Genomic DNA, 18,110 nt, shown 5'->3' on the forward strand with positions numbered 1-18,110 from the left:
CTGGGGACTGGTGGAAGCAGGTACATTTGTTGGAGGCCTCGGTGATACCAAGAGGGTGTAAAGATAATCAGACACTGCCATGTCTGTCATAAAGTGGGACCAGCCATCCCCCATTTATGACCAGAAACCCGGATAAAAGGGTTAGAAAACAGGTCAGGTGACTGACTAAGGAACACCACTGGGCACTGAGGCTCTGACTTCTCAGTACAGAAACTTTTCCTATTTGTTACTTGTTACTCCTATTTAGTTACCCAAATAGGCTCTTCACTGGGCATGGTGGCACAGACTTTTAATCTCAGCACTCAGAAAGCAGAAGCAGGTGGATCTCTGAGTTCCAGGCCAGCCAGGGCTCCATAGAGAGACCCAGTCTCAAAAAAAACAAAACAAAATTAAAACAACAACAACAACAACTTTACCTTTGTGACCATTGCAGCCCATAATTATCTTGGGCCTCCTCAGAGTACCTGCTCCCTTTGGGCTCTTTCCTATGCACAGGGAAAGGAGGAGCCCCCCAGAAAATATGCATAAAGGACCCCCAGACCTGTTCCATACTGTCCAGCTTACAGAGGGTTTGATTAAGGAAACAGATCACTTAGATATATACTCCCTCAATAAAGAGGACACTGGATTTTATGTAAACTTTCCTTTTGCCCAGATAGGAGGAATCACCCCACAGAGGCTTGCAGCCAGAGTACAGGAGAGCAGGAATACACAAGCTCCCTGTTGCTTCCAGGCACTCACAGTCCTCGCTAGGAGTCTACCTTTGGGAAAATGCTCACTTTATTGTTTCGGCTCATCTTCCGCTCCACCCTGCCTACCCTGGGCACCTTTGTCTGGATCAGCTCTTCTGGGGTATTGCCCAGTGGGGGAAGCAGCCTCTTCTTGCTATTTCGGGTCTCAGAGAGCCACTGAGGGGGCAACTCGAAAGGCCCAAAGCCAAACTGCAGAGAATATTTATCCGGGAATATCCCATGTTCCACAGGGGCTACCGGGGCCACCTGAGATGTAGAGTCCACTGTGCCTGGAGGTGGTACAGAGGGGGCAAGCTCTGGCTCCTGATCTCCCTCTGGGCAGGAGGTGAGTACTTCCTTGGCCTGGAAATCAGCTGAGCCAAGACACTTGGCCTCACTCTCTTCCTCATCCTCTGAGGGCTTAAAGATCTGCTGCTGCCCGATGTGGAACATCTCCAAGAGCTGGCTACCAGAACGCATGCTGGGCTCCAGGCTGGCCTCAGCCACCCCACTCCCAGTACTGACCACGTTTCGGCGACTGTACCGGTGGTGCAGCTGCACCAGGGTCCCTACCAAGCACTTGCGGACGGATTTGTTCACCGTTAGGAAGAGCACAGGGTTGGCCAACAGAGAGACTTTGGGCAGCCAAATGGCAGTGAGAAGCAAGAAGACGGAAGCATTAGGTACATTGAGCACAGTCTGGTAGACAACCAGGGTGGCATAGGGAACGCTGCAGAGGATGAAAACTGTCACCATGGAGAGCAGGGTGGCATGTAGCTCAGCCTCCCGCTGGGAGGCATAGGGGATGGAGATGGTGTTCTGTGGGGTCCTCAGTGCAGCAATGATGACTTTCTTCTTCTGGCTGGCACTCAGAGCCCTCCGGATCAGGATTAGGAAGAGGAATACCACAGCCACAGGCACAATGACCGTGGTGACATTGTAGATCAGAACATACACCAGGTGGCCCAAGGAGTTGCTCCAGACTTCCGTGCAGGTGGACATGGCATAGATGTCGGCGACATTGGTCACGGCAAACACAGGGACACTGGCCACCACTGCATGAGCCCAGATGTACATCACTAGCTCCCGAGACTTGGCATCAGATATTTTTCTCTCCAGAGGATAGAGGACTGAATAGTACCTGCATTGACATAAGAGCAGAATTCACTCCACAGGGAAAAAATCCTCTTGAAATTAGGGTAACCTAAACCACCAAAAGCCGGCAGAAGGGGGCAGGAAATGAGACAGGTATTATTATTTGAAGGATCCAGGAAGCCAGACCTTAAGTTTTGAGGACTCTGCAGTACAGTGGAGGAACAAATAAACCAAAAAAGCAAAACAAACACTTTCTGAAGACACGGAGAAAAGTCACAGCTCCATGCAACTCTTAAGACTCTATCAGGAAAACAAGCAAATACATTCAACTCATAACTAGCCTTGGAATTATTGCCAACAGGACTAAGATCTTGAGTGCCTTCAACAGAAAGGACACAGATCCCTAAAGCCTCCTGTGTGAAGGACAGCTGGTTTTCTCTTGTTGTTTTTGTTTTTGTTTTTGTTTTGTTTTGTTTTTCGAGACAGGGTTTCTCTGTGTAGCTGTGGTGCCTTTTCTAGAACTCACTCTGTAGCCCAGGCTGGCCTCAAACTCACAGAGATCCATCTGCCTCCCAAGTGCTGGGATTAAAGGCGTACGCCACCACTGCCCAGCGGATAGCCAGTTTTCAATGTAATGATAAGGGGTAACTTGTAAATTTTCTATATTGAGAAGCCTCTGAGAAATTTTTAAAACCACTGTCCCAACAACTTTGTCTCCATACGTGTGGAAAGCAGACTTATACCCCACTCCACACACTGGATTATTAGCCTTCTGCTCATGGCAGAAGACACCCAAGTGAACGACGGGTCTCAATCAAATCCAGCCAATCGCATTGTGTCTACCCAGCATCCAGTTATCATAACTCTAAGAGTAACCAGCAGGTCTCAAATTAATTTGTTGTTAAAATTCAGATGACGGCTTTCCCCTCTTCCAAGCTATAATTTGATCATTCTGTAAGTACCAAGGAATTCCAAATGTACCTTGTCTTCTTATCATCAGTGATCTGGGAGAACGGAATAGTGTCTCAGACTCCAAACCCATACCCATCTCCAAGGGGCTACCATCAGCCATCAGAGGCATGGTGAGATTCTTCCTATTCGCTTGGCCCACAACTCTGCTGTCAGCCAACACTGGAGGTGCTCTCCCTCCCCTGGTGGTAGCTCACACTCATGGGGACAGATAAAGAATGAATGACATCTGATGCTATGAGCACTCCTGCACCCCTGTGCCAGACTGGGTTGCAAACATGAACAGACATGTGGGAACATAGCTGCACTCTATGAGAATGCGGGAACAATTACAATCTAGAAGGTGATGGCTCTGCCGGAGGAGGTACTTGGCACAGAGCACCTAAGGTTACCTAGGAAACTATCAGAGAAAGTGGCACTGTTGTGCAGTCTGATGGTGGACAGTGAGGGAACATTCTGAGGCAGAGAGAGACATGATTCAAGTACCACACAGGCTATGGATGATCGCAGAAGGGTGGGGCACTGTGAAGTGGACTCTACTTAGCTTTCCCCCAGGGAAGAAGAAAAGATTGTGCATGAACAATGCATGCTCTCAAAATACTTTGGCTCTGAATACAGATAAGTTGTTCTAATCACAACTCTATAGAACCTGATGGTACCACTCTCACACATAAAAACATGCCCAAGAGTGCCCTGGCTCTGGTTGGCACTTGCTCACTGCCATGAAACACGATCAGGCAGGCATCTATTAGTTTTCCACCCCGTTACACATTGGGAAATAAACTAAGATATGCACACAGCTCATTATAAATACTGTTCTTAGTGTGTACGTGTCTAAGAAGAGGATGCAGGAAGTGTAGGCGGCCTCATAATTAACTTGCCGACTTAGTGATGAACAAATAGATGCAAGGAAGCGAGAAGATCCACTTCCCTTCTCCAAGTGCACCTCACGGATGCCTGCAAGTAATCTGTAGCTGAATAATAAAACAGGAATTTATCAGCCTGGTTTTTCTACTAAAACATTTGTTTACTTTTCTGTATGAGTGATGGTTTGTCAGCTGGAAGGAAAACCAGGGTTTTTTTTATTGTTTGCATATTTCCTTGTCTAAGATCAAGGGCCTAGACATAACAAATAGGGATTATTGTGCTGATTCATGGTATAACAAGAAGGTGTTCTAAATAATATGTTCCCACTCTCATTGAATCTTATGCTTTAAAAACTTTCCACAATGGTCTGGGGAAATGGCTCAGTGATTATAAGCATTTACTGCTCTTCCAGAGGACCTGAGTTCAGTGCCCAGCACCCACACAACAGCTCACAACTGACTGTAATGCCTGTTCCAGGGAATCTAATGCCCTCTCCTGACCTCTGCAGGCACCAGACATACACACACAAACATATAGATATATGCAGACAAAACACATATACACATAAAATAAAAACTTTAAATCTTAAAAAAAAAAAAACTCACAAAACTCTCAGCATTCATAACAACCAAAAAAGTGGAAACAACCCAAAGAACTACCAATTGGTAAATGAGTAACCATGGGCTTTTATGTACTCATAAAACACTAATGGGATGCCGACACATGCTCTGACATGCTAAATGAAAGAAGCCGAAAACAAAAGAACGCTTGCTTGTGATTCCACTTGCACGAACTGCCGCACAAAGGCAAACACGGAGCCGGGAAGCAGATGAGGGGCTGCCTGTGGTGTAACGATGGATGGGAACAGAGAGAGGACCCACCAGCATGAGGCTTCTTGGGAAGGTCAGGGAAATTCTGATACTAGACTATAGCGCAGACACAATCCAAAAATATACTAGAACTCATTGACTTGCATCCTTAAAATAGGTGATTTTTTTCTGTTACATGTAAACTATATCTCAAAACTATTTAAAAAAAAAAAAAAACTTCCAGAAAAAAGAGTCCATAATGTAAAAGTGAAGAGCTAAGACACCGGGTATGGTGACGTGCACCTGTGACCCCAGCTAAGAGAGAAGCTGAAGCAGGAGGGTCTCTTGAGCCCAGGAACTTGAACCTATGCTAGACAACACAGAGAGACTACACCAGAGTGTAATGGGATTGCAGAAAGACACCTGTGTGACACAGATGACCAACAGAAACGAAAGCCTTAGAGCCCCCTCAGAAGGAAAACTGAGGCAAACATTCTGCCATCCAAATCATGAATGATGGCAGTAAGTAAGGCATATTTGATTCATTCCCAAACATCCATTAAAAATGATGGAAGAGCAAACAACCAATGGGACAGCATGAAGCCCCAGAACTAATTCCTCCAGAGGAATTCTGGTATCATCAGAGCCATCTAATCATTCAGTAAGTAACTCCTTTTTTCTCCCAGAAATGCTTACTTCCTCCATCAAAGAGCCCTAATTGCAGAGCTGTCAATCCGATGGGCAAGCTACTTCAGATGGCAGTGCAAATACCAATTCCAACCAGGCTAGAATAGCGCCATGATCCAGTAGCATCCTAGTGATAAAAATCCGACCCCTGGGTCTTTTCTCAAGAGGGTCCATGGATGGTCAACTCATCCTTTTTTAAGACTCTGTTTTGGACTTGTATTCTCTTTCTTATGGCCATAAGCAAACCAAAGAAGAAACCAGTGTATGAAATATCAACTACTCATCATTCACTCCATGATGCTCATTTTTCAATAAAAATAAACAATAACTCAGGACTGGAGAGATGGCTAAGTGTTTAAGAGCACTCGCTGCTCATGTGGGGGACCCAAGTTTGGTTCCACTATCCACATTGAGCACCTCACAAATGCCTGTAACTCCAGCTCCAGAGGATGAAAGTCTAACGCCCTCTTCAGACCTCCACAGGCAACTGCAGACACACACACATACACGCACACACACACACACACACACACACACACACACACACACACATACACACGAATAAAAGTTAAAAAATTAAACTACCTGTCCAGGGCAATGGCAGGGAAAGTGAGGATGGTCACAGAGCAGAAGACTTTGTGTAGGAACTTGACAATCTTGCAGAAGAACATGGTGTAGATCCACCAGCAGCAGTGAGGGCTGGTGCTGAGGATGATGTCGAAGGGCACGCAGACCAGGCTGGCACAAATCCCAGAGCAGGCCAGGTTTTTAATGAACCTGTTGGTGACAGATTTGAACACGGTTGTGCGGCAAGTTGACCATAACACCATGAAGTTTCCTGGCCAGATATGTAAAAGAAAAATAAATAAATGGAAGTGAATTAAGGATTTAAATCAGGAGGAAAGACAACAAAAAAGAAGGAAGGAAAGAAACACAGGTTAAATACTTTAACATGCTAAGAGTTTATTTCATTTTATGTAAAATTGCTAGAGCACACCCATACAAAAATTGCACATGAAATTTTAGTACTACATTGTTTTTTTTAATTCCAGACTAAGGATATTCTACGATGGCTCAGTCTTATTGGAAGTATAAGCAATGTTACGTGTTCATCTCAGGTAGTCTATTTTTGTTTCTTTTGAGACACGGTCTCATATGGCCCATGGTGGCCTTGAACTAGCTATGTAGTCAAGGATGATCTTGAACTTCTGATCCTTCTGAGTGTATTCTCCAAGGTCAGTCTACAAAGTGCTGGTGATGACAGCCAGGGCTTTGTGCATCTACCACCTGACCATCAGCTAGTCTACGCTTCTTGAGTTTGCCAATGACTTCCATGTTGGAGAAAGCACTCCAACAGAAGCACAGTGCAAGCCACACACGGAGCTTACAACTCTCTAGCAGTTCACAGAGTAAAAGGAAGTGAGTGGATTTTAATGATATCCTTTATTTAACCAAATTAACCCCAAACATTGTGATTGCAACATAACATTACTGATAAATTACTGATGAAATATTTTCCTTCCAGGTTTCTGTGCTGTCTTCAAAATCCAGTGTGCATCTTATTTTACATTTCCAGAGCATCTCAGTTTGAAGTGGTCACATTGGAGGCCACAAGCAGTGAATTCATTTGCTTTCTGTTGCTGTGATAAGCACCATGATCAAAAACAACTTGGGAGCTGGGCAGTGGTGGCCTAGGCCTTTAATCCCAGCACTTGGAAACAGAGGCAGGTGGATCTCTGTGAGTTCAAGACCAGTCTGGTCTACAAAGCAAGTTCCAAGACAGCTAGAGCTGTTACGCAGAGAAACCCTATCTTGAACTCCTACCCACCCACCCCAAAACAAAACAAACAAACAAAAAACAACTCAGGAAGGAAACAGCTTATTTGCTAACATTTCCATGTCACAGTATATCGTTAAGGATACCAGGGAAGAGTAAAGCAGGAATCTGACTGACTGAAGCAGACACCATGGAGGGACACTGCTTCCTAGCTTGCTCTCCAGGCACAAGTTAAGCTACCTTTCATGTTCCCAGCACCCCTGCCCAGGGGTGGCACTACCCACAGTGAGCTGGGCATTCTCACAATCATTAATCAAGAAAATGCCTCACAGACTTGCAGCAGGCCCATGTAATGGAGGCATTTTCTCAACTAAGGTTCCCTTTCCCAGATGACCCTTGTTTGTGTCAAGTTGACAAAAACAAACAAACAAACAAAAAACTAACCAGCACATGTAACTAGTGATCCACACACTGGACAGTGAAATTCTAGATTTTGCAGCAATAACTACCTCATCAACTATCTCTCTCAGACAGTTTGCCTCTCTGGCTTCCACAGGCCTACTTTCTCTGGTTTGTCTCCCACCTTCCCTGGAACGAATTTATTTCTGTCCTGCCAGCCAGTTCCCAAATAATGACACAGAAACTTCTTTTTTAATTTTTTCATTTTATACACAAACCCCAGTTCCCCCTCCCTCCCCTTTCTCCCGCCTCCCCACCTATCCCTACTTCTTAGAGGAGGTAAGGCCTCCCTTGGGGAGTCAACAAAGTCTGGCAAATTGAGGCAGGGCCTAGACCCTCCCCACTGCATTGAGACTGAGCAAGGTATCCCACCATAGGGAATGGGCTCCAAAAAGCCAGTTCATGCACCTAGGTTAAGTCCTGGTCCCACTGCTAGGGGTCCCACAAACAGATCAAGCCATACAACTGTCACCCACATGTAGTTAGTTTTTCTGTCTGGCCCAGTCAGGACAAATCTTTCTCACCCGCCAGGCCCATAGATGCTCAGAACCAACCAAGTAAACACACAGAAACTTACATTGTTTACAAACTGTATGGCCGTGGCAGGCTTCTTGTTATCTATCTACTTCTTCTATCTTAAATTAACCCATTTCTATTAATCTATACTTTGCCACATGGCTCGTGGCTTACCAGTACTTTACATCTTGTCATGGCGGCGGCTGGCAGTGTCTTTCTCCACCCAGCCTTCCACCTCCCAGAATTCTCTTCTCTCTTGTCCCGCCTATACTTCCTGCCTGGCCACTGGCCAATCAGAACTTTATTTACACAGAGCGATATCCATAGCACCCACATTCAGAGGGTCAATTATGAAAGACTGGCCTAAAGCTTAGGCTTGTCTCACTAGCTCTTATAACTTAAATCAACCCATTTATATCAATCTATGTTCTATCATGTGTTACCTCTCTCCCATCTTGCATCTCCTGTTTCCTCTCCATGTCTCCTGGCATCTCCTGCATGCCAAGATTCCTCCTTCTCTTCCTTTCTCTCCCAGGAAGTCCCACCTATACCTCCTTCCTAGCTATTGGCTGTCCAGCTCTTTATTACACCAATCACAGCCATACATCTTCACACAGTTTACAAATATTCCACAACACCTCCCCATTTCATCAGCCTCTGATTGGTCTTTTCCAGGGACTCTGGTGTCTCTACAACCTCTTCTGCTTAGACTACCTGTTCCTGTGGTTTTCCATCACAATGCTGATGACTCCAATATTCATGTTCCAAAGAAGCCTTTTCCTCTCAACTCCAGACTCCTACCTCCAATTAAGCCTGATAATGTAACCCTTTCTCAACGTGTCAGCCTCTAGGGCCTGTGTATATAATCTGCTGTCTGCCTGTCTAACCTCATACCTTTCCTCTTCCGGTGTGCAGGACACCAGCTCTCTGGTTGCTCTTCAACTACATCAAGGTTAACCCTAACCCTGGGGTATCTTTGCATAGCATTTCTAGATTGCCTGACATGTTCTTCATACATGTTTGGTTCTCTTAAGTCCAGGTTTTAGTTTAAATACTGTCTCCTCCAAAAGGCCTTCTCTGATTATCTCTCTATTTTAAACACTTACGTTCCTCCCTCCATGTACTTCATTATAATAACCTACTGTTCCTTTGTAGTAGGTCCTTAATTACTAGGCATTTGCTTCTCTCTTTTTCATCAGGAGAAAAAAAAAAAAAACATGTCTCTCTTGTTCAGTTACAAGTCCACACACAGCTAAATATTAGGGAGAGTAGGCATCTTATAAATAATTGTTAAATGAATTTATAAAAATACATGGACAGACAGCAATCAAAAGTCCTTGTAGTGAAACCATCCTTTGGGGGTATGGATATTGTCATCAGAGTTTCCAAACTGAACTCTGAGTTAGAATGACATACTGAATCAAAGCCTGTTTTCGACTGAGGCCCCTCAACTGCACAGTGAGCTCCAAGCTCAACTCTCAGACTCCTAGACCTGGAGCCTGCAGCCTGCCACGCTGCCCAGGGCCCATCTTTAGGGGTATCACATGGCACATTCTTCATTTGTCTGGTGAGAAAGAAGATCCATTCTGTAACTTGGCCATCCCCTAAGGACACTGCCTGCTCTTGTGTACCTGCCCAGAGGATGCTTGCTAACGAGCCATTTTAACAGCAGAGCTATGTACTGTGGAAAGGACATGATGCTAAGCAGGGCACAGCAGATCCAGGGCACAGAGCTCCAGAAAGGGTCACCCCAAGGACCTGCTTTGGTCCCTGAATGTGGACAGAACTTACTGCCAAGTTCTCAAACAAAATGTTCTATGATGCCTATTATCTGGTAGACAATGTAGAAAAACCAATTGATGTATCTAGGTACAAAGGCCAGCTGCTTCCAGGAATTCTCTACAGAATTCTGTATCAGCATGGTGACTCAGTAAGAAAACATCAACAGTGTTTACACACACACACACACACACACACACTCCATTTATTCAGGATAAGAATGGCTTATACTGATTTCACCTGTCACCAATGTGATAAGCTGAACAATAATGATGTATGGGAAACCTGCTGATTTGGAAGTTCTTTCTAGGCCTTTCTTCATTGACACACAGATTAGAGTCTGACCAAAGCATCCTCCCTTACACAGTTTTACAAGCAGGACTTAAAAGTCTTGTCATGGTCTATTAATGAAATAGCCCACCAAAAGATGTCATCCATGAAGAGATGTACACATCACAGTCTTGCTGTGGATATCGCTCTGTGTAAATAAAGTTCTGATTGGCCAGTGGTCAGGCAGGAAGTATAGGCGGGACAAGAGAGAAGAGAATTCTGGGAAGTAGAAGGGTGGAGAGAGACACCGCCAGCCGCCGCCATGAGAAGCAACGTGTAAAGACACTGGTAAGCCACAAGCCATGTGGCAAAGTATAGAATAACAGAAATGGGTTAATTTAACATAGAAGAAGTAGATAACAAGAAGCCTGCCACAGCCATACAGTTTCTAAACAATGTAAGTTTCTGTGTGCTTACTTGGTTGGGTCTGAGCGACTGTGGGACTGGCAGGTGAGAGAGATTTGTCCTGACTGTGGGCCAGGCAGGAAAACTCTAACTACACAGTCTCCTTGATTTTCACCACTGGGGTTGTCTTTAATCTCCTAAGGGGCTTCCCATAAATAAACTGCTCCCTTGGCATGAAGCAAAACCCGAGGATTTTCTTTGTTGCTGTTGTTTTATTTAAAAATAGGAAAGAGAGAGAGAGAGAGAGAGAGAGAGAGTTGGATGAGGATGCCACAGTGCATATATGGAGGTTAGTTACCATTATGGAACTTCTGGCTGTCAGACTACGATCCCCAAGTGTGGTAGTTTGAATGTAATTGGCCCCCGTAATCTCATAGGGAGTGGTACTATTAGGAGGTGTGGCTTTGTTGCAGTGGGTATGGCCTTGTTAGAGGAAGTGTGTCACTGTGGGGGTGGGCTTTAAGATTTCCTATGCTCAGGATACCGCCTAGTATCTCAGTTGACTTCTTGTGGCCTGCATGATGTAGGACTCTCTCAGCTCCTTCTCCAGTACCACATCTGCCTGCATGCTGCCATGCTCCTGCCATGATGATAATGGACTGAGCCTCTGAAACTGTAAGCAAACCACCACAATGAAATGCTTTTATTTATAAGAGTCGCTGATCATCGTGTCTCTTCACAGAAATAGCAACCATAACTAAGACACCAAGCTTCTGCAGCAAGCACCTATACCAACTGAGCCATTTTGCACGGGTCTCACAGACTGTAATTTTCAAAAACATATTTTGGATTTTCAGCCCATAATTTTAACCCTGTCACATCTATGTCTAAGTGCCCTTCTGTAGCACCCCAGGGCTGCTGGGCACCTTGGCCCTTGGGAACATTCTGAAAATGCCTGAGTAAGATCTGTGGTCAAATCCCAAAGGATCACTGGCACCCCCAATCAGCAGGGCCTTCTCCCACGCCCCTGGGCTGGACAGCTCTTTCTAACCTGAGAAACATTTCCACTAAGTCCACAGTGGTGGTCATCACATTCCTGCAGTGGGTCCCATGGCAGGCTCAGGGGAGCCTATGGAGGACTGTGGCTCACTGAGTCCAGCACCAGCTTCCCTGGGTGATGAAGCCCTGACAATGAATACCTCAGAGGGAGGCGGTCAAGAGCAGAAAGTGCTCTTAACCACTGAGCCATCTCTCCAGCCCCAAGCCCACAGTTCTTAAACCTATCTGATCATTGGGATCACCCGGAAACTTTGAAAATGCAGAGTCCCCCACATCTGACCCTGCTACATCAGAACCTTGGAGAGCCTGGGAATCTTTAATTTCATGTACCCAGCAGGAAATTCAGAGAGAGTAAAGGCAACCACTTCCTCCTACCTTCACCACGCCCAGAACCTCTGGAGCATGACACTCAGAATTTCTTAAATAGAAAGAGAAACAGTGTCCTGTCCTGCAACATTAAGGGCAAGCACAGAAATCTCGGGAAACTCCAAGAACAAGAGTCCACAGATTGTGTAGGGACTCCTCCATCAAGAATCAGGGTGGAGCTTGGCTCCTCTGCTGGGCAGGCTGAGCTCCAGCCACAGAGGCAGCCCTTCCTCTGGGAGTAGCAACACCAGAAGAAACACAACCTTTGACCAAGTTTTACATTTGTTTAACCAACCTTCTCTGATACTTTGTATCTCTCCCAGATGACCCATTGGTCAAGCAGAAGATTTTTATTAGCTTTAATAGAGCTACTTCTATTACCCCCCCCCCCATTCCATGGAGCTCCCTTAAGTATATTGGAACTATCCACTTTGTTTTGGAAAGAAGAGAGGAAGTTGGGGGTGGGGTCCGTAACTCACTAAAAACTGTACAATGAAGGAGCATGCATATCAGAGAAAGAGAGAGAGCAATCCTCAGGGCTTCATTCCCAGATCACCGCTCTGGTTGCTGCAGCCTGGGAACCAGCAAGCCTGCCTAGTCTAGTTACTTCTAGTCTGGAACTTCGGGGCTGTTTCCCTTTGTCCCAATGAAACACCTTTCTAAATTATTACTAAGCTGATCTATAACTAATTTTTAAAATGTAGACAACTTATAAGAATATAATGGACAAGGGCTGAAAAGATGGTTCAGCTGCTAAGAAGGCTTGCTGCTCTTCCAGAAATGGATTCCCAGAACCCATGTCAGGTGGCTCCCAACTGCCTATAACTCCAGCTCTAGGGGATCCAATGCCCTTTCTGGCCTGCTTATATGGGTACCTGCACATAGGTGGAATGTACGTACGTACGTACACACACACACACACACACACACACACACACACACACACACATTCTCACACACACTTTAAGCTACAGAGGAAAGAATAAGAATTAACCACCCAGTGATTAACTATTGTAAACTTTAAGAATGCTTTTCACAGATACGGACTTTTGTCTATGCCAGTGGGACCAAACTATGCATGTTACACAAGATCTTGTCATTATATGGACTGTTTCTGTAACAATAAATAAAGCAGATCATCATTTTAACAGACGGATAAAGCAACAGTGCTTTTCTGGTTATATCCCAATTAATTTATCTATTGTATATTAGTGTGTTTCTTTAAGCTGTTTCTAATATTCCAGTATTATACAAAGCTGAATAAATAATCAAACTGCATATTTATTGATGAGAAATTCCTATAAGCAAAATTTCTTTCTATTACACACACACACACACACACACACACACACACACATATAAATGGTTTAATGGTTTCTCTGTAGGCTTAAGAAAAGTTTGTAGCATTATTAATTTATTTATTATTATGGTATTAACTTTTCACAGTACTAAAGGTTGAATTTTGATCCTCCATTTAAATGTCAGGCAAGTACTCTACCAAACTGTATCTACAGTGTTTCTCTGTGTGGCGCTCTTTGTGTGTGTGTGTGTGTGTGTGTGTGTGTGTGTGTGTGTGTGTGTGTGTGAATATGAAGAGTGTTTGAATGCTTGGCCATAGGGAGTGGAATTATTAGGAGGTGTGGTCTTGTTGGAGGAAGCTTCAAGGTCTCATAGGCTTGAGCTATGCCCAGTGTGGCTCACAGTCTCCTTCTGTTGCCTGCAGACCAAGATGTAGAATTCTCAGCTCTTTTCCAGCACCATGTTTCCCACTGTGATAATAATGGACCAATCCTCTGAAACTGCCAGCCAGCCCCAATGAAATGTTTTCCTTTATAGGAGTTGCCATGGTCATGGTGTCTCTTCACAGCAATAGAAACCCTGACTGAGACTGTGTGTTTGTGTGTCTGTCTGTTGATATTAGATGTCTTCCTTGATCACTCACTGATTCACATAGACTGACTGACCAATGAGTTCCAGGAGTCCTACCTGCCCCACCTTTGCCTCCTAAACACCATGATTGTGGGAGTGTGCACCATGCCTAGCTTTTTACATGGGTACTGGCGACCAAAACTCAAGTCAATCATGCTTGTGACTGAGCTGTATCCACAGCCATTTTTGTTTTGAGACAGAGTCTCACTAAGTTGCCCAGGCTAGCCTTGAACCTGCCTCTGAAGCTCAGCTAGACCTTGAGCTTTTGATTCCCCTGCTCCAGCCTACCAAGCCACCAGGATTAAAAGCCTACTTCAGTCCTGGCTTCAACCCCTTTTAATTTTCACGGCTATCCTTCTATTTACTTTCTTCTTCCGGGCCATATTAGATGTACATTAGACCTCACCCACTGCTTTTCCCATCTGTCTTCAACAATTACTCTCTTCCACAAATTGAATGACATTTTATTAAACCTCAATTCATCAAAGGCAATCAAACCCAACTTACTAAAATGTATTTGAGCAATGTCAAGCAGACTATTTTTTTGGTTTTTCAAGGCAGGGTTTCTCTGTGTAGCCCTGGCTGTCCTGGAACTCACTCTGCCAGACCAGGCTGGCCTCAACTCACAGAGATCCTCCTGCCTCTGCTTCCTGAGTGCTGGGATTAAAAGTGTGTGTCACCACACCTGAAGCAGCCTATTCTTAATTCCCACAGAGCTCTTTTACTATGGCCTCCTTCCTCCTATAGTTAGTCATCTTTATGTGCTTGTCGTTTCTTTCAGATTTTTCTACCGTGCACGGTTCTAGAAGTGCTAACTTTCACATTTGTTGGGTCTAGGAGTCCTCCTTATGTTTTCCTCAGATGGTCTTTTATTATTATTATTTTTTGTTTTGTTTTTTTGAGACAGGGTTTCTCTGTGTAGCTTTGCACCTTTCCTGGAATTCACTCTGTAGACCAGGCTGGCCTCAAACTCACAGAGATCCGCCTGGCTCTGCCTCCTGAGTGCTGGGATTAAAGGCGTGTACCACCACCCTCAAATGGTCTTTTTAAAAAAGATTGTATTATATTTATTTTATTAATATATTTTAATATATTAAAATAAAATATAAATTATATAATAAGTATATAAATAATAATACATAAAATAAATTTATAAATAATAAAAATACAAGCACTAAAAAATAAGTATATTGTGGTGATTTGAAAAAAAATGGCCCCCAAAGGGAGTGGCACTATTAGGAGGTGTGGCCTTGTTGGAGTGGGTGTGGTCATGTTGGGCAAAGTGTGTCTTTGAAGGGTTGGGCTCTGCGGTCTCCTATGCTTAAACTATGCCCAGTGTTACAGTTCACTTCCTGTTGCCTATGGATCAGGATGTAGAACTCTCAGCTTTTCTCCAGCACCATGTCCACCTGCATTCTGTCTTATTTCCCATCATAATGACAATGGACTAAACCTCTGAAACTGTAATCCAACCTCAATTAAATGTTCTCTTTTATAAGAGTTGCTGTGGTCATGGTGTCTCTGCAGCAATAGAAACTCTAACTAAGACATAGATAAATAATAAATATAATGATTTTATTTTATATTTATGAATGTTTTCCCTGCATTTAATTTTTGTCTGTGCACCATATGCAAGCCATATCAACAGAGGCCAGAAGGAGGTACTGTATCCCCTGGATCTGGATCAGGGGATTCAGACAGTTGTTAAGTCACCTGCTGTGGATGCTGGGAACCAAACTCAGGTCCTCTGGAAAAGTAACAAACACTTTTTTTGTTTTGTTTTGTTTTTGTTTTTCGAGACAGGGTTTCTCTGTAGCTTTGGAGCCTGTCCTGGACTAGCTCTGTAGTCCAGGCTGGCCTCGAACTCACAGAGATCCACCTGCCTCTGCCTCTGCCTCCCGGGTGCTGGGATTACAGGTGTGCACCACCACCGCCTGGTTACTCTTTTTTTAAAATCATTTATTATGTATACATTGTTCTGCCTGCACACCAGAAGAGGGAGCTAGATCTCAGTAAAGATGGTTGTGAGCCACCATGTGGTTGCTGGGAATTGAACTCAGGACCTCTGGAAGAACAGCTAGTGCTCTTAACCTCTGAGCCATCTCTCCAGCCCAACACTCTTAATCACTAAGCCATCTCAACAGTTCCTGGAGCAAGGGGACTAAAAATGTCATCTGGCCAAGGATATATTACAAATAATAAAACAATTATAAGGATATCTAGTTATTTGTTTAAAGAAAAAAACCTTTAAAACACCTTTATCCATCACCTTCCCACAAGTGGCAGGAAGTCCACTTATGTATTTCCTCATAAGATAAACAATCAAGAATTTTAATAAAAATAGAAGAAAACACTATTCATTTTTTAACCTTATTACTAGGAAGCCAAAACATCCCTAAGGACACAGTTCCATTTTCTTTAGGTATGATTCTGTGTGTACTTCATAGCACATTTTTCCCTTCAGGTTGGTTATTTACTTATAAATAAATGAATAAATCAGCAAATACATAGTGCCAGAGGATTGAAAAAGGATGAAACTGAGTTCAATCCATTTCAAAGTATAGCGGTGCAAAGGTAATGACTAATTATACCAAAACACTCCACCAATCCCTATTGCCACAGATGAAAAAGAAATCCGTAACCCCAAACTTTCCAGTGTTGCATAGTATCTTTTATTTAAGACGTGATCCCTGACTGCCTCCATGCTTATTACCCAGATTTTCAGCATCCTGATGAAATAATCCTAAAATTCATCTTGGTCCTTTCTACTGCTGTAGCAGAACACTGAGGCATGACAGCTGGTTGGGAAAGAAAGAGAACACAAGAAAGGAACACCCACTCACATGGCCACCACCACTCTCCTGGTTCTGATTTCAGTCTCCCACTGCCTCATACCCAGGAATGTCAGCATGACTAGCCAGAACACCTACAAATGAACTGTGTGCCTTTTCTGAGAACCATCACAAATGGGATTGTTAAAAAGGGCTGATGAACTCTGTCTTAATTCCAACCTCTTCAAGAGGAAGGACCCAGTTGTCCAATGCTTCTATCTTGAATGGTACTGCCTTCTTCATCTGCAAGCTTGCACAAAGTACCTAAACTGAGGTCTCCATGTCAGGACAGAATTCTGTGGCTGAGTACAACAGCACATTCTCTCCCTAATATCTCCCAAGGCCATTTTAAAGTCCCCAAACCACACACAGCTACTTCTGAGCCACTTGAGTGCATTGCTCTCCTAATGCTCACACTTTGCTCTGTGCACACACATCTTGAGCATCTTTCTGTTTAATCAATAAGCTCACTGACTTTGCCTCTCTCTGAGTGATCCTGAAATCCTCTCTTTGTGATGAAGGTTAAGTTTACCAGTACACCTAAGTAGAGGTCCCCTAGGCTCTAAGGAGGTCAGAAGCAGTTTGACGGTGACAATACCACAGACTAATAAGTAACCAAAAAAGCTGAAATTTGGTTGAAATGGCTCAGTGGGTGAAAGAACTTGCTATTCAAGCCTGATTATCTGAGTTTGATCCGGGGATCCCACAATGGAAGGAGAAAACTGACTTCTCAAAGTTATCCTCCAAGTTCCACATATCCACTATGGCATGTATACACACACACACACACACACACACACACACACAGAGAGAGAGAGAGAGAGAGAGAGAGAGAGAGAGAGAGAGAGAGAGAGCAAATAAATAAAAAGCAAAAATGTGTTTCTTATTTTGGAGTGTGGAAATCCAGGATCAAGGCAGGGATCAGCTCAGCTGTCTAGCCAGGGCTGCTCTGTTTCCAGGATGGCTCTCTAGAGGAGATGGGTGTGATGGGAAGTAGGAGGTCAAGTGAGCCAATCACTGTGTGAGCCTCTTTTATAAGAGCCATGATCCCAATCAGGGGCTGGGAGAGCAGCCCTCCTGGCCTAATCTTCTTTTGAAGCCCCACTCTTAATACCATCCTATCAATTGTGTTGCTTTAAATGCCAGCGTTTTAAAGGGGACACGTTGAAGCCAGAGCGAAAGGAGATTCAAATGTGTGTTTTTCTTTGAACCTTTCCATGCACTGCTCAACCCAAACTCTCAAAGGTAACTCCTTTTCATCAGAAAGGGGGACTGGACAAAAAGGGACAGTGATGGAGAGAGAAGACTAGAGGAAAGAACTTCCTTGGTGTAGAGAAGCGAGTGACCGCTAAAGAAATTTTGGAGGACAGTGCTGAGCTGGGCGAACCTTCAGGCAGTGGAGAGGAAATGGCGCAAGAGCTGAGCTTTTCAAAGTTCACATCTCCAGAGAAATGCTTAGAAATTCTTTCTTATTCTGGTGTTAAAACAAACAAACAATCAAAAAAACCTTCCTCTCTAATCTACTCAGATCATCTCCCAGCTGACCAGAATCTCTCGTCTT

The 18,110-nt window shown here is 44.1% G+C and overlaps 1 protein-coding gene across 2 annotated transcripts in view; it reads right to left on the reverse strand.

The window, feature by feature from the left end:
• Positions 1-368: 368 nt before the first annotated feature.
• The window catches only part of Gpr176 (G protein-coupled receptor 176), a 96,191-nt gene continuing 78,449 nt past the window's right edge, over positions 369-18,110 (reverse strand). Inside the window, exons 2-3 of one of the 2 annotated variants that reach the window (XM_036184771.1) lie at positions 5,744-5,935; positions 369-1,872 (exon numbers count right to left, since the gene is read on the reverse strand). In XM_036184771.1, coding sequence (XP_036040664.1) covers positions 750-1,872; positions 5,744-5,935 — 1,315 coding nt within the window. In that variant the 3' untranslated portion in view covers positions 369-749. Of the gene's footprint in view, positions 1,873-5,743; positions 5,997-18,110 lie in introns of both variants that reach the window. The other variant, XM_036184772.1, reaches the window with a different exon arrangement.

Source organism: Onychomys torridus, chromosome 4 (genome assembly GCF_903995425.1).
Source record: "Onychomys torridus chromosome 4, mOncTor1.1, whole genome shotgun sequence".
In the NCBI taxonomy this organism is placed as follows: domain Eukaryota; kingdom Metazoa; phylum Chordata; class Mammalia; order Rodentia; family Cricetidae; genus Onychomys; species Onychomys torridus.